We start from the raw sequence: 23,277 nt of genomic DNA on the forward strand, positions 1-23,277 counted from the left end.
ACTCTTGTATTTTTGTGGTTTATATGCAGCAGGACTGATGGCTGTGAGGGTGCACGCTATTTTGTGAAATATTCTTAGTCAGTTTTCCCCACAGAGGGAAAAAAGTATTCACATTTCCATCAGCTTGTACCTGCATGTACAGTACCAGGGCAGCAAGTGAAGATGATTAAAGCCAGCTTGAAAACTTTTTGTGCTAGAGTTGAACTTTCCAATCAAAGTCCAAAACCACAGGCCTAGCTTTGAGAGAAAGCCCCTCTCTCCTCAAATGGATATGCTGGGGGAAGATGGAAAGAAACAAGCTCATCTGACAGATTGATCTTTCTTTCTGAAAAAGAAGTTTGACTTGAGGAAAGAAATACCATAACTAATATGCAAACAGAGTAACATCAACTCAAGGCTCAGTTAGCTGAGCTCTCTCCCCACAGCAGCATACAGACACCAACAAGCCTACTTCATATCTATTCTCTACATTACTCCTTAATCCCACCAGCTTCTCATTCTCACTGTTAACACTTCTAAATGCTCAAAATTCATCCTTTTCATCTAATAAGCCTGACTGAAGTGTATTCAGCATCAGCGTAAAGCTGCAGTTCTGGCAAGTTTGCCATGGAACCAGAGCTGTGGAAATACCATCTACCCACATCCCTAAACAGTATTTTGTGTATGAAAGTGTCAGCTGTTCAGAGCATCTCTGCTAAGCCTAGTTCTTTGCACAGTGACTTGTCCTCTTTGCATGGTGACTTGTCCTCATCTTCCAGGAAAGCACTATTCCTGTCTGACCTATGGGACACAGCTCTGCTACAAAGCAGAGGGAGCTAGCCCTATTTGGATCAAAGGCTCCAAATTCCTATACCTGAAGCAAACAACTCACAGCAGTGAGTGTAATATTTAAAACACAATCTGTTAAACTGTTTAAAAACAAGATAAGTCAATTGAGTTTTCACTGCAATATTTTATTTGGGAATTTACATATACACAGGATCAAGTGGACTGAGGAAGTCTGACTTCTTGTTCACATTGATGAATTTAAGCAGTTGTGTTCTACTGAAGATGAGAAAAGAAATCTGAACAATCCACTTTTTATGCCTAGATTAAAAATGTCAAAAGCTAACTGGGAACAGGTACCGGCATTACGCAGGAACAAAAAAAAAATATGAAAAAGTATAAATTAGGATGTCATAGTCATTTTAAAAGTGTAAGAAAACTTGCAGTGGGCTCTCAGCCCTTGATAAGTTAACTCTTGGTTAGTTTGTTAAGAGTTTTTAAATACATCAATACCACAGATTAGACAGAAAAGCCACTCTGAAGTGCAAGTTTCACATTCCAAACAGCTTGCCCCCACACTGTGCGAGAATCCTGCTTGCTCATGGGGGGAGGGAGGTGGTCTTCAAAATGACTTTGGTTCCAATGAAGGTTGCGAGCCAAGCACAGTGAGGCCTCAGCTCGGGAGAACTCCACTGAAGGGAAGAGGTAGCAAGGCTTGCTTGCCCCTGGGTTTGAGTTAAAATCCAGTTCCTCAGCACCAAGATTTCCACCTCTCTGCTAACCAAAACCCCTACTAATACTACAGTTTAAGTGATTCTTAAAAGGCCTGAAAGTACAGGCAGTATTAAGTCCAGATTTCCCAAGTTCTTCAGTCACACCTCTGCTAAGATACCCAGCAGGACATTAAGTGCTACCCAGAAGCATTAGTGGAGGTTTGTGCAAGGAGAGGGTCCACCCCAGGAGTGTGCATTGACTGTGCTAAATACAAGGGAGCTCATGTTCTGGTCACTGAGGTTTCACCATGTTTGACAGTAAAAAAAAAGGCAGAGATGGGTCTCAGTTATGGAAAGAGGTTCAGGCTAGACAGCCAGAAAGAAAAACCCTGAATGTCTCATGGAGCAGTTTTGAAGAATAGAACAGAAGGCAAAAACCGGTCACAATGCAAGGGATTATTTCCACATCTGAGTGCTGAGGGACTGATTGCTTCCCTGGGTACTTCCTCCGCCCATTGACTGTCCATATCCCATCATGCCATTAGCTCCATAGAAGTTCATCCCAGCCATCTGCTGGGTCATCTGAGAAGGGGAGAGGAGACAAGTCAAGCTATGTCAGGGAAGCTATGCCAGGTCAAGACAATCAGCTTAAATAAAACTTTCCGCCCAATGTATTACAGAAAAAACAAGTTCAGCTCTAGCATGACAACCTACCTTACACAAATGCAGATAGATGCTACTTTAATGTAGTGTCCCCATGTCAATCCAGTTCATGAGGAACTATGGCTTTTATATAGGACACAACTGTTGCTTCCTGGCTACAAGGCTTGCCATCGCCAACAGCCAATTGGCTCAGTTTCTTAAACTGAGTGAGAGTTAAGCTTTCATATTTCAATTTATCCCTTATTGCACTAGGATCATCATCTGGAAGTTAAGGCTTGCTCTGGTTTAAGTCTACCTGCCAAGCTGAGGGAGTGCTCCATTTCAGCTGATGCTACACTGATTACTACACTGATTACGTTCTCCATGAAGCACATCAAGACCTCTGAACCAGTTACTGCTTTGCAGTCCCTCAGTCCATGTGCAGAATCAGTGGGCCTCACCCAGCCTCAGAAGAAAGTTCATAAAAGCACTAGAACTGCTGACCAACAGGCTAGATTTAATCACATGTGCCTCCCCCCTCCCACCTTTGGCCCAGCAGAAGACAACACCTCACCTGGGCAATGTTCCACTGAAGCTGCTGTGCTGGCTGCACACTGTAAACTGGCTGTGGAACTGCTGCCATGCCAGCTACATAGCCAGTCTGCTGCGCAGCCATCATCCCGTTGGGTACACCAATGACAGCTGCCTGCATGTTACCCACATATCCAGCTGGTATGGCCATGGGAGTCACCATCCCTGCAGCTCCAGGCTGGGCCACCATTCCCACCGATGGTGCCATCATGCCTCCAATCATGCTGCTAGAGGGGGGTACTCCTGGAAAGCTAGTATATGCTGCTGCAGGATATGCCATCTGAGCTGGGGCCATGAACATTGCTCCTAAAAAGTAGAAAGGCAGAGAATGGAAGAACTGTTGCATTCATCATTAGGGGCTGAAATGCTGCCCTTCGGTTCAGAGACTGTCACAGCGCTCACTTGACTCTGACATCCTGACTGGAGCTGCTTATCATGCTCCTAGCCAGTCTTCAAGAAGGACCACCTACATTCCTACATCTTCTCTTGCCAGCTATCAATTCAGTACTCTCAGCACAAGCTGCCCACTGATTAGCATACTGTCCTTCAAGTGCTCTTTTCTGATATCTGTTACCTTGTGCAGGTAGCTGAGGTGTTTGAGAGCCATACAGGGAAAGGATGGAGTCTTTAGAGAGCTGCTTCTTCCCTGCTTCCTCCCCTTTGCCTCCTGGCTCAGGGAAGAGATTCAAGTTTTCAGGAACAGAACCAGCACTTCCAGATGTTGGCATAGAACCAGAGACCTGAGATAGAGACAGCACAAGGGCAACAGAAGCATTCAGCACTAAGGGAAGACATGCAGAGCTTCTCCCCATCCTTGCCCAGGCACCAAGCTAAGCTTTGGCAAGCACTGCTATGGCCTGCTTACCTTTCTGGAGTCAGAGTTTGATCCCACTGATGCAAAGAGATCAAGATCCTTCTCTAAACTGCTAGGCCTACCATTTGGAACAGTGGTTGTCACAGGAGCATCTGAGAAGGACAAAGCCACAACAAATGTTTCACTCAAATGCCCCCAGACTGACAGACAGCCTCTTTGCTAGTTTAGCAATTCATACATATGCCACTCAACCCAGTGACCTAACCTGTTCCCTACTTCAGCCAATGCATATTTTCCAGCTCTTTGCTCTTCCTTCTGGCTCTGAACTAAGTCCTTTCCTGTACCAAGGAAGTGCACTGCACCACATACAACCTATTAATCTCACATCAGCCAAAAGCCAGTGTCTGGAGGCCACTATAAACACTCCTGCAGTACTGTAGCACCACCACTGCACTAGCATAAAGGAAAACTGACATTTCTGCTGCAGTGCTGAGAGCTGTGCTTGGGTTGCACTGGAGTAGTTTAAACAAAACACTAGTATTCCTGTCAGATGTCATCCACTTGTCATGGAGAATAAACACTAAAAGCTCACTGAATTCATAAGATCAAAGACTGTACAAAGTCATTGTAATGGGTACAATAAGGTTGGAAAGGCTCTTACCAAGTCCTAGCAAGTCCATTACCGGTTCAGTAGATTTAGGAGAACTTTTTCTAGACAGCTGCGTTTCTTCTTTCTTTTGAGGCTAAGGCAAAAAAAGAGGTCTTATTCATGTTTTGGTTCTACTGATATTTTAGAGGCTATAAGGGTTTATGCTCTCCTTAAGATCTGGGGTGGGTTTGGGTTTTCTTCCTTTCTTCAGTGGACGTAAGTGCTTTAAGAGTAAACAGTTTCAGAGCAAGTACTAAAAAAAAAAAAAATTGTTTTACTATTCCATTGGGTTGGAACCATTTGTCAAGTTCAAGCTAATCAAAACTAGGAAAAGCTGATCTAAACTAAGAAAAAAACAGCTTGGATTAGACAACTGAACAGCTGTTAGCTAGATTCCAACCAACTCTGAACTGCAAGGCAGGCTGCTTACTAAGCAGGTGCTTAGTATCTGATTGAACAGTGGAGGGGAAAAAGCTACCACCATTTGTGTGATTCAGTGCATCCACTGCTATAACTGAGGCCAGGAGAAAAAAAAAACAAAAAAAAAAACTACACTTTTGTATCAATCTGGGCTACCTCCATTCTGCTTGAGAGAAGTCTCTACAACTGATCTGTGACCATGCCTTTCAATCTTACCATTTTCACTTTCTCAAAGATAATAGGTTCCAGTTTTCTTTCTGATACTGGCTCATTACTCTTCTTCCATTTGTCATCCTTTTCTTTCTGTAAAATAGAAAAAGAGGTCAAATCTCATGAGAGAAAGTTTATACAGAGCTTCACATGATGCTGCTACTAAACAAAAGCTTCAAAATCATTTGTTCACGTTTCAAACTCCTAGCAAACTACCTGTCCTGCAGCACAGATATACCTAAAGACCAGTATTTGAAATTAATACTGCTCTGAGTAGGAAGTTGGACAAGACGATCATCTGAAGTCCCTTCTGATTTAAATTACAAAACAACTAAATCTCTTCAACCTTGGAAAGGAGATTAATCACTACTCAAACATTTAAAACTATTTTCGTAGTATCACAGCTTACTCTGAAACAGACCTAAACTTATAATTTAACAGACATTTAAGCTTCTACAGAAGTAAGTTATTAGAAACTAACCCTAAACACATTGATGTCAATACTCCGGTCCATATATTTCTTCTTTTCATATTTATCACGAATGAAGCCCTCCACAGCTCTGCAAGAAGCTTGTTAAAGGCAAATGATTCAAGAATGGAAGACTTACGTATCCACATGTCAAATATTACAAGGTACAGGGTATAACTAAACTAACAGTCTGATGAGCTCTTCTAGCACTAACTTTCTGAATTACTTCAGTGTTTGATCCACCTACTGTAGCTACTCAACGGTTGCTTCTTTATGGCTATTCCAAGCATGATGGTGTTATAAAGAAAGTGTTAAAATCAGAGCTTAATTTCTACTATGCTCTTTCCTTTAATGTATATTTACTTTGACCATTACTTAAGAGCACACATTTCAGTGGCCTAGTCACATACAGTAAGAGGCAATAGTCAGAGGCAATTGTTCCTATGCATGCAAGAGCACCTCATCCAGCAGCTCAATAAGACATAGGAGCACCTCATCTTTGCAGTTTCTTTAGGTCCATATCACTACAATCATGTTGCACCAGGCATCTAGAAACCCTTCAGCAAATAAGGGAAAAAATTATAGCTTTGTTTCAGAAGTACTGAACCTTTCTATCTGTGATCACTGAGAATTTCAAATACTCAGCACTTGAAAGTCAATTCTATTTGCCACAGAACTGAGTGCATCTCACACAATAGCTCCATATTGTAACAGTCAAGCTCCAGTTCTCCACCCTGAAAGCTTGGAAGCAATCCTTTCAGCTCTCTTCTACTTAGTTCAGTAGGCAGTCTGAAGCAATGCTCAGATGGTGCCTAGCTAGGAACTTATTTTCCACAGCTGATGCACAGGTACATGAAGATAACCCTCCTATGCAAGGTGGACAGCAACTAAGCAACTAGATGAAAAGCTTCCATATTCCCCCAGTAGCAAAGGAAGAAAGGATGCTGATCTGTTTGAGGTCGCCTGAAGTTCTCTGGCAGGTAGGCTTCATAAAGACGATTTGCTTTCCCATTTCCCATCTCCTGCATGCACTGCAATACAAAAGAATTCTTAAGCCTTTTGTTTTCAAAGATATTAAAGCTCTTTTATACATACTAACATGCAAGGCTACCAAGAGTCTGTGTTAGCTGAGAGGCATGTAGACTTTTGAAGTCTGTCCTGTAGATGAAACATTCTTCTGGTACAAGTCTACCCCTTAAATTAAGGCATTAGATTCAGGCCTCTAAATAGCCAGAAGACTTCATGTCCCTTATTAGACAAGTATTTTCATTTTCAGATTAACATTGAGAATAACCGGTACACTGCAGCTTTTATATAAAGCAGTTCTTCGTACTCAGAAGACTGACTGTTTTTACTTGGAAGACCAAGTGCAATTTGCAGATTAACATTTTCTATAGGCATTTTCTTTGGACTTTGCCTTCTAGTGAGTTCATTTTCAAAAGTTACTAGGGCTCCTTAGCTTTTTACATGCCTAATACATAATCTTCAGGTCTCTTTTCATGCCTGCGCTTCACTGGCCATGGCATATCAACCCCCTGTTTGATTATCAAGCTAAAGAGAAGTTTGGAAACTTCTTAAAGAAGAATCTTCCCTAGCTTTGCAAAGGAAGTTAAGAGTTACAGATTAGTTCAAGCCTTTCCAGCAGTAATACAGCTACTTATAGAAACATGAAATTTGACTAGCTTGGCATCCCTGATCAACTGCTGTGATCTCCCTGTACAATCAGCCAACTCTGAGCATTACAGCACAGCATTTATACAAAGACAAGGCAAATCCTGCATTAGCAACCTCATATCACTTTGGAAGTCCAGAATTTTTCTTCCAGAAATCCCAAGGGAAAGAGGTACGCAGCAGCTCAAGCAACAGCAGCCTTCAGCACTTTTACAGAATCTTGCCAAAAACTTGTCTTTACCCACTGATGTTTGACATTTTGACAATCATGACTTTCCTCCAAAATCAGCTCTACGAGAGCAACAATATTGTTTGTTTTCTATCTGTATTACCTGTATCTGTTCTTGTGTCCACTGGTCAAGATTGACTGATTTTACTCTGGATATATGAACTCCTAGATTCCTGTGGATCCCCGCACAACGGATACAGATGAATACACCAATATTCCAGGATGCCCATCGAGGCCCTGCAAAAGGGACACAAGTGTTTAATACCAGCAGGTCAATCTGTAGTTACCTTGAACAACTGAGAAACTATACCAAGTGAACTGGGGCTGGATACTTTACATTTTCATTCAGATTAGAACTTGGAATTGGACATCAAAGCGCTTTTACAGATAGTATAATCACTGTGAGACTAGAAGTAGCATTTTTATTCCTTCCCTCTTCCATTTTGAGCTCTGTGTAAGACAATTCTAGGGGAGAAGGGAAGAAAGTCATTCAGAACACCCAAGAATCTGCAAAATTCCAATATTCTTGCTTAGAGAGACTTAAGTCATCACAAGTCCGTTTTTTCTGCTTCAAAAATGGACGTTTTATCTTTCCACTGTGATAGTACTATCCAAGAATCAGCTTCAAAATATTTGCTACTGCTCAAGGACAAGTAGCATAATACTCGGCATTTGACAGGAGGACAGCATCACCAAGTCTTCTCTTTTAATCTCAAGCAGGAAGTAAGCTAAGTAAGGAGAGCAGCACCAACACTTAAAGTTCAATAGTCTAATCGCCAAAAATCCTCATGGAACTGAACTCCAGGTTGTGATCCTGAGATAAGACAAACAGTTCACTCTTCAGTTTCTGCAGCTCTAATCAAATCCACAGTTTGCATGCAGCTTTCAAACAGGCAGGAGAGCATCAACGTGTGGAAGACAGGAGATCATGCCAGGAAAAAAAAAAAAAAGAAAAAAAAAACAAGGGAAAAGATCAACAAGCTTAGGTTTTTCTTTTTTAAATACTCACTGCAAACAATTCAGGAATGCATTACCAGTGGATGGCAGGGCTCCACAGACCCCCAAAGGCATCCAATGTCATTCTCACTGCTCATAGCCCCCCACCCTGGCCAGGGCCATCACAGCTCCAGACATCAAAACCCTCTACTACTGAAAGAACAGCAGCTTTGGAAGTAGTTCTCTGCAGTGTAGAACAAGCATGTTTTAAAACTACATAATCTGACTAGAGCTCCCAGGCAGCTGCATATTTAATGCAGCCAGCTTCTATCATAGCTTGGATTTTGCTGTTCATGTTTACCTAGGCTGAAAGCTGTTAACTGGCCAAACAGTATTAGTCAGAGCTAAACTATATCCTGAATAAAAGAATTGATAGACCAGCTCTGGAGCAAAATATCTTGCTTTAATTAGCCCTTCACTGGAGAGCTAAGTGCTCCATCTCCTTCCATCTCTCCAAGAGGCTTGAGGTACACTTTTTGGGTACTGCTTGAAGTCAAGCTTCCTTGCTCAAGTACCATATTGGCACTACTGTTTTCAACAGCATAACTTAAGTAGAATAAACCATACTAGCCTTTTTATAGGGCTTACAGGCATTACTGCAGAGGAAGGCAAAGAGCTGTCGTTCTATCTCATCTTGCCATAGTTAAAATAGAAAGCCTCAAAGCAAATGAGATTGCAGTAGGAAGGGGAGGAGGGGGAATATGTAATTCCAAAGCCCTAAAAAAGCAGCACTGTACTTGAATTTCCTAGACAAGCTAGATGCTTTTTAAACGGTTAACTCCTGTTTACCAGGAGAGTCCAGAGTATCCTGAGGAATTTTAGTGCTAATAAGGCAGCAGCTCATGGTCACTGTAAGTCTGGGCGGGTTACTAATCAGAAAGTTTTGTTTTCCTCCAGTCTCTTTAGAGAGCCAACTGACATTCAGGGTCAGCAATATTTCCCCAAGCCCCTACATAATAGGGCATGTTCCCTTCCAGAGTAAAGGCATGTAACCTCTAACTTACCCTCAGAAGTATCTATTGCAACCAAAGTAAAAATGCTATTTATGGTTCAAAAGCTCTAAGTTTTCTAGCCTGTCCCGCCATTGCTTTATACTTCTTCCCTGAAAGATGTGGCCCTTTAAAATAATAGTTTTAAGTCGTTCAAAGTCACATCCCAGCTTATGAACAGCTCTTGTGGAAGACCTTAATTGAAACATACTTTTGACTATATCTCAGTTCCTGTATTACACCTAGCAAACTAAGAAGCAATGACTCAAAGCAGAGGCCAACACTTTAGCAGCACCTCAGTAATCTGAGGTTTGTTCAAAAATGTTATGTCTGCAGCACATCTAAGATGGAGCTAGGAATCCTGACCCTCCCTTTGAGACTGAAGGTATATTTGGAAGAGGATGCCCCAAAGTAAATCATTCTTAACAGTTCCTGAAGGCTATGATTTAAAAGACTGCTGGTAGGATTAAGCATGAGATTCAAGGTTAGATTTAAACTCTAGGCTATATTTAGCTAACTATTAATCCTTTTAGTCCCATGAAGGCTAGATACTACATCAGGGTTGTAGTAATCAGCTCACTAGTTTGTCACGTGTGCTAGTTAGAGCCACTGCAACCACCCACCTTGCAACGACAGAGAGCAAAGTGACTCACTTGCAGTAGTGTTATGCTTGCCTTCGCTTAGCATTACTTCATTTATGGTGCAGGATCTGAAATGGTAAGGGCTGATTATCAAAGTAACAGCTGATTAACAGTGGATCCAAGCTCCAGAAGATGCTAGTACTGAAGGATGTTTCACCATGCTAATGAAAATTTTAAAAGTTAACACAGGCCTTCAAAAAAAAAAAAATTCTTCTAGCAGCTAGCATTTGGTTTAGTGATAAGAGCAGATACTGTACAACCAAACATGGTTCTTTTACTAATGCTTATTTCACTCAGGGTTTGGGGGGTACTTGCAGTGCAAAAAAGCATCATGAAAATGACTTCAGAAAGCAGGCTAGAAAAAGATCAGAAGTAAGGTTTTGATTTTATTGTCTGGAGAGCCAGGAGGAACCCACTTATCCCAGAAGTTCAGCACCCTGCTCACCAATGCAGCAGCGATTCTACAGACATATAAGCAGGACACTTGAAGAGACTAAAATACTGCATAAAATTTGCAAGTCTTTAACCAACTCTGGTTGTATAAGGCACATGAATTCAAGTCTAGCTCTGAACACTCCATTCTTTTGGTTAGAAAATAGTAATTTCTTCAGCCTTCTTAGAGTCCTGTTTTCTGTTAGGACTGTGATAATCCTCAAAGAGAAACAAGATACAGCTACAGTCCTTGAAAGTGAAAGGAGATTAAGATAAGCAGCCACACTACAGAACTGTTTGCCTAGACAGCAGTGCAGGGTTGACACAACAAGACTCAAAACAGGAGAGAAGAGAGCAGTCTGAAGAGGCAGCAACTGGCAGAACAAGCAGTAGCTCATGAATAGCTATGCAAGGCAAATTTAGTTTGTCCAACTGAAGCAGATACCATAGAACTTTGTCCTAATTAAAATCATTTGACTCCCTGGGCAGTGAGGAACATTGCAGAAATAGTACCTTTTGCTAGAAGGGCCATCCCAAGCAAGGCCGCCCGTTTGGCGCGGGCTGCCACTGAGGAAGCATAGGCCAAAGCCCAGATGTCCAGGTAAAGCTAGGCGAGATGCAACAAGCAGAGGCACCAGCCCAAGCACATGCACCCTCTTAGCAGGCCTCCAACTTTGGTAGCATCCAGAGCCCCTGACCATTATGCCAAAACATTTTTTACTATTTCATGCCTTATGAGAAAGGCCAAAAAACTCTGTTTTGTGAGCAGTGGGAGACAACTTTTGATGCAAATGTAAACAAGCCTTGTACTTCCTTCTTTTAAGGCCCCAATTAAGGAACTTGCACCAGAAACTGCAGGAGGAAGTGCCCCAGGGAAAGTCTAGCACAGAACTCTGTACAGTAGTTTCCCCCCCACACCGATTCACATGCTATTTTCAAGGCAACTGACCTGCAAAAAGCCCCAGGTAAAAGTATTTACAGAAGTGAGTTCAGTCACATGTTATAGGCTTTAACTTCCAAAGAGCTAAACTGAGTTTAAGGCTGTACAGAAGTTAGTGACCAAGCATTGACAGAAGACAATGCTTTTTGTTCCCTTTTTTTAAATAAAAGTTGAAGGAACAATTTCCAGAAAGAAAACCTGCTCCCATATCAGTAAGTTGCTTTAAAGAACACCACTGTAGCACTTGCCAGCATAGCTAACAAATTGCTGTGCAGCACTAGCTTTGCCTGCAGCCTTGGCACCCACCTCAACACTTCCCACCAGTCACTTGCAAGAGGGCACAGGGTGCCTAAGGAGGGGGCATTTTACTCTCTGGGTTCAGTGACTCATGCAATCCTTGGCCCTTCTTTGCAAAGGTTTTACAACAAGGCTAACAAATGTTTGTCTTGTTAAACTACCAGAGAAACGTGAAAGAAAATGGTCTTTGCATGAATACTCTCACTAATGTTATAAAAATAGTTCCCTCTAGGTTGGCATCATCACAGCCACCAGATGGCTTTAGAACTTAAGACCTAAACGAAAACTCACTCTCCATATGCAAAATTGTAAGTGTGCTGCAGTCACAACCAGCATTAGGAATGCAATCCTGATGCTAGTCACTTTTTCAGTATTACAGCTAATTTTAACATCCATGGGAAGCAAGTTACTTGGCGCTTACTAGAACTGGGCATAGCTCGTTCAGTTCCCATTAATCATATCTCATGCCCTTCTACATTGCCTCATACATGCATAAATCCCTTCCAGAGGATGCCTGCTGTTGAGAGGTGAACAAGAAATTAAAGAAAGCAACAGTTTTGAATAAAAGCAGGATACTAACCAAAACTGATTTAAGAGCCCAACTATGCACTCCATTCTGGCAGCATATTAAGGCTACATCAGAGTGCCTTTGTGATATATTCCTAGCCTGGGGATGGTTGCAGGAAGATCTCCAGCTTAAAACACATCTACTGCCCAGACAGCTGTCGTATGAGAAAGTCATACTGAATACCTGCCACTGTATTTGTAAGCAGGGATGCACCACCATCCAGAAGTGACTGGAAAGCTGTATGCAAGAAATGCATCTAATGAGTTAGCAGTTCCATGGAACTGTTTCACAGCCTGTTTTATAACCCACTGTGTCAAAATAAACATTGCATACCAAGCTGGTCATACCAGCCTAAGTCAGCAGCTAAGTCTGAATCACTAATGCCTACAAGAACTGCCTAAACAATCTGCCCTTACTAAAAAGGCTCCCAATGCTATTTAAAATCCAAGTACAGCATGGCTAGTATAATGCACAACCCATTTCAGTTACTTGCTGAAAGTAGCCCCCTCCCCCCCGAGACTTTTTAATCAAGGAAACCCAAAGGGATTCACTTCTCACCCTTAACTCAGGCACTGCATTTTGGCTCAAGGTACTCATAGAAGCTTCTTCTGTAACAACCCTGCAGAAGGCATTTAAAAATAATAGAAACTGGCTGCAAAGCCACTGTTCTTTTGAGAAGGGGGATGGGAAAAAAAGAGATGCTTTCATAGACAGGAAGGAGCACGCTTTGCTATTCAACGCCTAATGAAATAATCCTAGGGCATGCAATTGTTTCGCTTGCGGGCTCCCTGCCTGCCAGTACTCCAGCAAAAGCCCAGCTGTAAGGGGCAGTGTGCCTGCTCAGCCCATTGATCACAGCAAACACTACTACATGTGTTGAATTAAGGCACTGTACAACCACCTCCCTCACAGCATTCACAGGGGAAAGGGATGGGGGAAATTCTGTATAGTGGGACAATCCCAGCAAGATGACATTCATGTCTGCTCATACAAGCTACCACGAACTTAGAAATTTAAGTCAAGAAAATTTTTCCTCAGAGGCACATGAAGAAACAGCCAAGTATCCAAGAGCTTCCTCTGACTTGCTGTTTCCTTATTCTGGAAAGGGATTGCTTAATGACTTACTGAAACTCATCCCATTCACAGAACTATGACAAAAAGTGTGTTACAAAACAGCTTCCTCTGCTCTTCATGGTCCGTTCCACAGCAGGGTGTTCAGATTACTGCAGGAAAACAAGGTAAGGTCTACTAGTGAGCTAGAAGGACAGTTAAATTCAACTTCTTAAGATGTTTAAATTACACTATTTAGTTATTAATGCAAGTCAATCGATAGATGAGCATGCATCACTAAGCGGGGTTCGTGCTCCCATTTATGAGGTTTATGAAGCACTGGCTACTATTAACACCTGCCACCGTACTAGTATCACACAAAGCTGCTCCTGTCTCCCCAGGAAGCCATTAGAACCTAATCAAACAGGCAGGCTAAAGCCAAAAACCCTGCTTAGAAGGGGATTCTGAGTGATATATGCTAAGTAGTTTAGTAGTACAAAAGCTCAACTTAAAGGCCACCCTTCAAAAAAGAGGGTAAGATGGATTTTTTCAGTAGAAGTCTGCTGTAGTAACTATAGGCCTTATCCATTCTGGGCAGAGAGTCAGATGCACCTGCTGGGTTTCAGAATTTTGTTAGACATTGAGCTCTGCCTTAAATTTCTTCTTAGCTATGTTATCAGCAACCAGTACACTCTCTCCTGCATCAAATATACATTTGCTACAGGTATCCTACTAGCCAACTGGTGTGACCCCATTTTCCCCTCAGGAAGAGCCTATAAATCTTCAAGAGTTTACCAGAAAAAAAAAAAAAAAACAAAAACATAACACTGAGTGCCTGGAGCTCTTCAGGGCAGGTGCACAGCAGAATTTGACATAGTATTCCCAGAATAACAGATCAAACTGTGGAGCAGTGTATAACCTTGCAGAAGAAATCAAAGCAAGTCGTAGCATTGTCACCAACACGTCCTTTGAAGTGCTGTGACGATGCTAAGGCAGACAGAGCAGCTTGGAGGAAATTAAAATAGGTGCTGTGAACAGCAGGGTGGGTCCTTTCTTGTGGTTTAAGAAAAGGATGTCTATTACTCCGGTAAACAACCTGAAAGTGACACTACAGGAATCTGTCCAAGACAACTGGTTAACGTTACCAATATGGCAACATATCCTAAAAATCCTCAAACCCATCAAGTTTCATTACCCCACATATCTTCTGTAGGTGCCAGCACAGCAAAGTGTCCCAGGGTACAGATGGTCAGTATCCAAGGTAAGGATTTTAGTGTTCCAGGGACTAGATAATTGATGTCTAGTCACTAGGTTTTGGCCAAAACTGCACCAAAGTCTAGTACTAGAAGAGTTGCTGTTGTAAAGGCAACAGCTTTACCTCAAACAGGCCTGAAACGTCACAAAATGCAGAAGGCTTGTGTAATTTATGCTATGAACTTGTTAGCAAGCATCAAGAACTGCCAGCACCCATCGAGGCTAATAGCATTTATGACAGAGGCATGAGATCTGAAGTATCTGGTCTGAGAGTTGAAAGACATACTGATGAAGTTTTATACTGAGTACAATGAACAGTTGTAAACTCTATTTCATCCTTCACCTCTAATTGTCTACCAAAGCTTCCAAGTCAGTCAAGCAAAGCCTTAAACCATGCAGAATACAAGATCAATGCTAACTCAATCGAATCATGGCTGCTGTGACAGGCCAGACTATCAGAAGCCTGCAGCATTGCAGAGAAGTGCTGGAACAAAACACTTGTACTGTTAAAGTATATAATTCCTTTAAGGCTTCCATGGAGAAAAAAGAAAAAAGACATGCTATACAGCAAGTCAGGTACCAGACTCTACTATGCACTTCTGGCTGACAGTACAGGAAGGGAGGTTCTTTTGCTTACTGTGTCTGACTACATGTCCATTCTGAGAGCAAATCTATGGCATGATATTCTTCAGAAACTTCTACATACATAGCCAGTTTTCTAGGGAATAAGCCTGTCTGAGAAAGACATACTCATGGGCAAAGACTAAAACATCATTCCTGTGTCCATATCCGAGCACAAATAGAACAGCAGGTTGGATGTTGACAGTGCAATATTATTTCAGACCATCAGAATTCAACTTAGAATTTCTACACCAGCAAATCTGTTACAAGATGTTTACTCAAGCACCCTTAACTTGTCACAGCTTTTTTGTTATTTGCTCCCTACCTTCCAACATCCGTTGAGATATGTAGCAGTAATCAACCTCCTGATGTAGCTCCTAACATACAATGGAGTCTCACCTTCTGCCAGGCTCAGAATCTTAAATATCTAGAACCAGCAATGAAGTACTTTAGATATTTCAGTTCCCCAAAAGAGATTTGACATTAGTAATGATAGGGCATAATCTAGCCAACAAGGAAAGGCATGCATTTTCAAAAATAGAGGCAAGTAGTTTAGCAAGTCACTCTGAAAGGCAGAATTTAGCACAGGTAAATCTAGCTTTGCAACCAGAGAAGAAACTTTGTTCCAAGACAAATTGTTAGAAGTGCAATCTTCTTCTGTCCCAGATTTCCAGAATAGTGATCAACCTGAAGGAGACTGAAGTTATTCTCAATTCTCTAGTTGGTTCTGATAACCTACTTGTATTTTGAAAGATGAATTACCCTTAAACTGCAGAGGTACCTTCTAGAGACAGTGGCACAAAAGTTTCTGAATGTGTTTAATGCCTTATGTAATTTACCTGGCAGTTACTATAGGAACAAATTTCTATTAAAGCTGAACTATGGTTTGAGAACTGCATGGCATTTTGGACACAATTTACATCCTTTGCTCTCAGCCAGGTTGGTGCACTATTGCTCCCCATTTCACAGGTAGGGAATAGTCCGTGTAACTGGTATAGATGAGCAGCAACATTGAAGTGCAGATTCTTTGCCAAGATGCCCTCTACTCAGAGGATTATCTTTGTTATCCATTTCTGTCAGATGCAGAGACATGCATCTGTGTACATGACTCGGAGCTCTTCCAGACTCAGCTCTGCACATCTTTTAAAGAAAACCTTCCAAGAACCCCTGGTAAGTGCAAACTAATTCCAGAATAAGTTGCCATTTGAAAAAGCTGATTTCTTTTCCTAGTTTTTCAGTTCGAAAATGTGCAATTACAACAACCTACCTACTTCCAGGAGGTGAATGTAGAGCTGGGCTCCCAGACAGAGCTGCCTTTCCTCCCAGCTAGTATAACACTGTCAAAGAGCTACCAAAACTTCTGAGATAAAGAACACTCTACAGAATAAAGCAATTCTAACAGGAAAAGTTCATTTGTGTGAGCAATTATACACACTCAAAACTAATGCTGCTTTATTGCACAAGAAAATGTTCCTTTCAGCCCTGGCTTTAGAATAGCCAAACAGCACAAAAGGAAGAGATAAGAGTATAGCAGTCATTAAGATAACTGCAGAATATTGTTACAGCAGCTAAGAATTAAAGTAAGTATACATATATGTATGCATCCCTTCTAGAAAGCTTCCCTTATGCAAACAGAACTTTCTCCATTGCAGGATTTTACTGTGGCAAACTGAGAAAGTTGTCCTACAACTTTGATGTTTGAAGCTTACAGTGGTGTATACTGTTTGTCTGCAGTATTCACTGCTTAGTTTTCTATAATGCTCATTTTTTCTACATGTAGTTGTTATAGGTAGTTATTTAAAAGTTGCTCTACACACAGCTTTTACTGAGAAGTTCTACTGCGACTCAATATTCTTCTCAGGTAATGGAGTTCAGACAGAACAGACAACTGAATATTGGTAGCATGCTTTTATATTAACTGGTTTGTTAGAGTTAATACTAGTTTGGCTTGACTAAATTAACTATTTCGTTTTATTGGAGGCCAGTCTTCTTTCACTGCAGCTACTCTACCAAGCTTCTTACCCTGCTCTTCCAGTTCTAGCCTAACAGCTTATCCCATCTAACCACCTCTTAACAGGCATTCACAAAGTTCTACCCCTCCCTCAGGAGGGTTGAAGAATTAGATCAGGGTTTGTGTAAAGCAAACACTTTTCCATCCGACCACTAGAGTTAAAAAAAAAAAAAAAAAAAAAAGGGTCGATTTCAGCACAGGACCCACAGTTCTCACAAGACACAAGGGAAGAGAGGAAGAGTCAGACAAACCAGGAGCAAAGGGCAACCTTAAACTGATGCACAGATAGAGCAGTCATCACTGGGTACTCCCTGTGGAGGGACTTGCAGCTCCAACGTCAACGAAACTGGATCCAAGGAGCCTGTTGGATAATAGGAGTGGAAGAGCAGAGGGGAAGAGTAGGGGAGAAGGAGAAAATCAAATAGAACAGCTGTATGTTATACAAGTTCAAAGAGCTTTAGAGTAAGAAACAGAAGAATCCAGCTAACTGTTACTCAGCACAAGCCATTTACCATCCATTGGATGTCATCTGAACATCTAGGTTAAGTCCAACTTACAGAGATTACAACACATTCTTCCCGCACCAACTTTGTGGTTTCAGATTCATTCCAATGTTCAGTACCAGTTTATTTTCTGTCAGAGATAGAAAATGATTAGTCTGCTTGACACTCCTGCTATCTAACATGCAGACCACAACAGCAACACAACTACCCTGAAGGCCCTTTGCCACAAGAGAAATCCACAGATAGAAAAGATCCAATTCTCATCTACTCTTCAATAGATTTTAAGACCTTTTACGTAAATAATTCTTACAGCAAAGGCATTCAAGTAAAAAAGACTGTGATAATTCATCACTCTAGCTTTCAGAGAAGACATCCACCCTACTACCTTACCCACGTTAGGTAGTCCTCAGGGTAGAGCACTGTCATTGCAGGTCATGCAGTGCTGCAGATACTCCATGCTGGATCATTGCTTTCATCATTAATATTGTACTGAGAAAGCATTCAGAGTGGCATGCAAAACGCTGGGACAGGTAACCTCTGAGAGTTCTTGCAAGGTGGTATCTGCTATTGTATTTGTGCCTAACACTGCTAGCATACACCCTTAAAAGTTGTCACTGAGATTCCAAGTTACAGCTTTGTTCTAGTAATGAGGACCCTCTTATATCCTGAACTTCTCACTCTCAAGCATAATTGCCAGAAAGCAGTCTAGGCATGCTTGTCCCACTTTGATTACTCAGTTTGCCCACAGTTTTTGACAAAAACTTTGCAATGCAAAGAAGTAGGCTAGAGCTCTCTCCCAACTTCCTCCAAAATAAGACTAACCACAACGCAATGTTTACTGCAGAAACATAACCCACCTCAAGCAGTCTTTCCCACAGTTTATCATCTCCTCCCCAAAACAACTAAAATCATGGGAATAAATAGTTGTCTAGAGAACCACAGGGGGAAAGCCATCCCTTTTGCAAGACTCCCATCAGGCTGTTTGTGCTCTAAATGAAGAAACACGCAAAGAGGGATTTCTAGTTAGCTCAGTTGGTTAGAGCGTGCTGCTGCTAATGCCAAGGTCATGGGTTCAATCCCCGTACGGGGCTACGTTGAGGGCTGGACTAGATGTTCTCCAGAGGTCCCTTCCAACCTTACCATTCTATGATTCTACGAAAGCTCCTGAAACAATCATTGGCTCCAATAGTTTAAGGGCAAAGGCCTAGGAGACAACTATGTGCTCTCTGAAAGTTAGTTATTCAAATACAAGACAGAAGAGGGAAAAAAACAGTATTTACACTACAAGGCCTGCCATACCTCTAAGAGGCCAGTGAGAGGACATGCCGATCGACACTAGCAGTGCCACACTGCTGTCCCTAATAGGGACATACCAACACAACCAGTACTCTCCTAGCAAGTATCTTGGAGAAGCTTGTTTCCCCCTCCCCCCCTTTATCATCCTTAAGGAGAGACAAGCTGGATTAGGAATCACTTCTATACACTGCCCAAAAGTAATTGATAATAAGAACATAGAAGCAGAACACTTGCACTCTAAATAAGCACTATGGTAAGTACAGAAAGAGACCAAGGAGGTTAGATACTCAGTTTATCAACACAGCACAGCCAGCAAGATAAGGTTAGGCCTCGCTCTGGGATGATTATAAACAGTAGCCAGCACCAGGAAAGTGATGTTCCTGACAATTATGCTTTCACCCTAACGCTGAGAATTTCTGTAGAGGAGTGAAATCAGATGGGTACATGCTAGGACTGCAGCTGACATCAACAGGTATTATAATCTCATTTAGTTCTGCATATAGAAGTAGAAAAAATACAGTAATGAAACCCAGCAAGTAGCTAGGTCATTGGGAACAGGCATAATGGAAGTGTGGGTGGCATCTGAACAGTCTCTGCTTATGTGTCATGCCAGCATTGAAAAGCTCAGATCAAGCACCAAAGAAAACCTACAGAATTCAGTAACATGGGATAGATGATCAAAGCCAGCATTCTATTGCAACTGTGTCCTGATAGTAAGAACCTGACACCTTGTCCAGCACCTCTTTCTTCAGCTCTGCTGCAGCTCATGCAAACATGCTTAAGAAGTTGAGCCTAAGCTGGCTGACAAAGAAAGGAGCTGGCATAAAAAAATACCACCAACAACCCCCTCAATATCATTTACTAACAGTGACCAGATTTCAGTGGTGATCTTGGTAAGTTACTATTTACAAAGAGTCATCTGCATCAGCAAACAAGCAGATGAAAATCCTACTCTAGTTTTGAGCATACAGCAACAGTTTGCATCTGAAAAGTTAAACTTCTGCAAGAAGTGAGTGAAGATGCTTTTAAGTATTCTTTATCAAACTCACTAGCACAGACAGATTTGCAGCTGGCTAAAAACAAAAAACAGTCAGCTCTACAGAACAGTAGCTAATTATTTCAGCTAGTGCTGGAAGTGCTGAAAGAAGCCCTCTGGAGTTGGCAAATACTCATTAGCAGACTTGCATAAAGTTTGCTATTGAAAAGCTGTATATCAAATAAGATGTGCTTTATGCCACACAAATATGCTTGAGGCTCATTTCCATACAGAAAGTATTTTCAGTTGCTTTCAGTAGCAAAGAGAACTAGCATCAAGCCTTTCTTGTCACTGCTGCAACTCAGTTCCAGTTATCAACTGGAAGAACATCCCATCAAGTCACACTACAGAAATGCATCCAAACATGGTAGTTTGACTAGCACCAGTTACAGATTAACAGATTAATACTACCAGTCAGATATCTACTACTTGGTTAGTGTTTACACTTCTATAGCCAAGAACTCAAATATATTCTTTTCAAGAATCGGAGTTCACAGTTCCACATATCACCCATTAGTATAGCAGACAGTTATTTCACCAGATTACCACATACAGCTCTGTACAATAGAAGACTACTCTTCATGACTGACCTAAGGTATATCCCTACCTATAAGCAGCTTCCAGCTTTGGCAGCAAAGCTTAACCACAGAATCAGATTTTCTGTACAACAATTGGACTACTATACTTCCAAAATACACTATATGCAGAACAAGATTTAAAAAAACATACCAAAACAGGAATCATGCTCAGGATTTGTTGCTATACTGTGTAAATTAATACCTCATGTCACAAAAGACAGTTGTTTTTGCCCTTGCTTCTTGCATTACGAGAGGGAAAGAGAACTGCAAGCAAGAGGACATTCTGCTCTGCACTATCAATACCTTGTTCAGCCTACATGGTCAGCCAAAGCCCAGTGTGAAATGCTTCTCTCAACTGTGCCATCTCCAAAATACGAAAGGTCGTTACTGTGAGGTTACTATGTTATGCTGCAGGTTAGCATATAGACAACAGCAAGAATTAGAACTACTTTTCTAGCATGGATGAAGGTTAATTCTTAATGGTATCATTTTAAATGATGCTCAGCAGTGCTCTCTGCAGTTTTTAGAGGTCATACTGAGATGGCTTTACAGAAAGACACAGAAGGACTTTCCCCAAATTCAGTTATTCTGGCTATTGGGAAACAAGCCTTGAGCTCAGACCTCCAAACACTTAGAATAGCTCATTAAAATAGAACCCTAAATAAGCAAGGAATAACCTTAACCCTTTGCTAAGGAAAAGCAAAGCCTTTCACAGCAGCAAGCTACAGGAAGGTATCTATACAGTAGGGGCATTTAATTGCTTTATTTCATCTTCTAGGAATCAGGTATTTAAGTCTACCTTCCTCTCCTTCCATATTCTTCCTCAATTCTTTTTGAGAAGTAAGAATCACAGTAAGCCTTCAGCTGATTCAAGGGTAAATAAAAAAGGAAGCACAGGAGGGCAAAAGAAAGGCAATTCCTCCAGCAATACTTAGTTCCAGAACTAAGTCACATTTGCTTTGTTCACATGTTGCCCTTCCAACACACTACCACTCTGACCCTCCAAGCATGATCCACTGCTGCTATCACAGCTCCAGCTGAGAGGATATTACTCCTCAGCCGGAGCATCCTCCAAAATTACACAACACCAGGCTTCGCTGGAAGACCGGTTCACACACACGACTCGAGCATTTTCCCACTGACATTTCCAAACGAGCCACAGCTCAGTCAGGAAGTCAGTGACATTTCAGACAGCTCCCGGGTGGTTTTACTCATCCCTCCAGCCCAGCAGAGCCGGGTTTCCCAAGGAACCGGGACGCAGTCGAGAGGCAGAAGCGGCTCCGCTGTGGGACACGCCGGATGCCGCAGCAGGGCCAGCTCCGAGGGAAGCTCGGCTGCAAACTAAGCGTTTTTGGCGTTTTAAACCCCAGCTGCCTTCGAGAGAGCCGGAAACCGTCTCCTGTGCTGCGGGGGAGGGAGGGAGGAGAGAGAAGCGGCCGGACTGCAGCAGCCCTTACGCGAGGTGAGGAGACAAGTGGCCGTTAGAGGGCGGGAGGAGGGGGGGGGGGGGGGGGCCGGGGCCGGGGCCTGCTGCCACCGCCCGCCCCGGCCCGGCCCGCCGGTACCTTTGGCCTGGCAGTCGGCGCAGAACTTGTTCTCCTCCTCCACCAGCAGGCTGGCCAGCACCGCCTGGTAGCGGTCCACGTCGCGCACCGACTTGCCCGTCATGGCGCGGCCCCCTCCTCCCCCGGCGGCGGCGGCTCCTCGCTCCGGCGCGGGCCCGGCGGCGCTCACGGCAGCGCGGTCTCCGGGCAGCCGCCGCCGCCGCTTCCTATTTCCGGCCGCCAGGGAGCGGGGCGGGGCGCCGCGCGGCGGGGAGGAGCCAATGAGCGGGGAGGGGAGGCGGGGCTAGGGCGCCGGGGCGGGGCCTCCCCGCTGCCGCCCCGCTTCCCCTCTCCATTGAGGCGCTGCGGCGCGTCACCGCCGGCAGGAGCCAATCGGAGGAGGCGGGGCCGTGGCGGGGGGGGGGGGGGGGGAATGAATGGGCAGGGTCACGTGGCGGCCTGGGAGTGGGGGGCCGCTATGGGGAAGGGGTGGGGAGCGGGGCTGGCTATGGGGTGGGACGGCCATGGGATGGGGGTAGGCATGGCGTGTGGGGAGTGGGGCTGGCTATGGGGTGGGACAGGCTATGGGATGGGGGTAGGCATGGCGTGTGGGGAGCGGGGCTGGCTATGGGGTGGGACGGCTATGGGATGGGGGTAGGCATGGTGTGTGGGGAGCGGGGCTGGCTATGGGGTGGGATGGCTAGGGGATGGGGGTAGGCATGGCGTGTGGGGAGCGGGGCTGGCTATGGGGTGGGATGGCTATGGGATGGGGGTAGGCATGGCGTGTGGGGAGTGGGGCTGGCTATGGGGTGGGACGGCTATGGGATGGGGGTAGGCATGGCGTGTGGGGAGCGGGGCTGGCTATGGGGTGGGACGGCCATGGGATGGGGGTAGGCATGGTGTGTGGGGAGCGGGGCTGGCTATGGGGTGGGATGGCTATGGGATGGGGGTAGGCATGGCGTGTGGGGAGTGGGGCTGGCTATGGGGTGGGATGGCTATGGGATGGGGGTAGGCATGGCGTGTGGGGAGCGGGGCTGGCTATGGGGTGGGACAGGCTATGGGATGGGGGTAGGCATGGCGTGTGGGGAGCGGGGCTGGCTATGGGGTGGGATGGCTAGGGGATGGGGGTAGGCATGGCGTGTGGGGAGCGGGGCTGGCTATGGGGAGGGACGGCTATGGGATGGGGGTAGGCATGGCGTGTGGGGAGCGGGGCTGGCTATGGGGTGGGACAGGCTATGGGATGGGGGTAGGCATGGCGTGTGGGGAGCGGGGCTGGCTATGGGGTGGGATGGCTATGGGATGGGGGTAGGCATGGCGTGTGGGGAGCGGGGCTGGCTATGGGGTGGGA

At 43.8% G+C, this 23,277-nt stretch overlaps 1 protein-coding gene across 1 annotated transcript; it reads right to left on the reverse strand.

The window, feature by feature from the left end:
- Nucleotides 1–932: 932 nt before the first annotated feature.
- SMAP2 (small ArfGAP2) lies at nt 933–22,148 on the reverse strand. Its single transcript, XM_062594139.1, has 10 exons — nt 21,951–22,148; nt 7,277–7,410; nt 6,219–6,304; nt 5,286–5,364; nt 4,811–4,897; nt 4,187–4,268; nt 3,577–3,677; nt 3,286–3,451; nt 2,695–3,017; nt 933–2,060 (listed from the first exon to the last, which is right to left on the reverse strand). Exons 1-10 carry the CDS (start codon nt 22,051–22,053, stop codon nt 1,935–1,937), a joined length of 1,287 nt encoding a protein of 428 aa, XP_062450123.1. The 5' UTR covers nt 22,054–22,148; the 3' UTR covers nt 933–1,934.
- Nucleotides 22,149–23,277: the final 1,129 nt, after the last annotated feature.

This window comes from Rhea pennata, chromosome 23 (assembly GCF_028389875.1).
Source record: "Rhea pennata isolate bPtePen1 chromosome 23, bPtePen1.pri, whole genome shotgun sequence".
Lineage (NCBI taxonomy): Eukaryota > Metazoa > Chordata > Aves > Rheiformes > Rheidae > Rhea > Rhea pennata.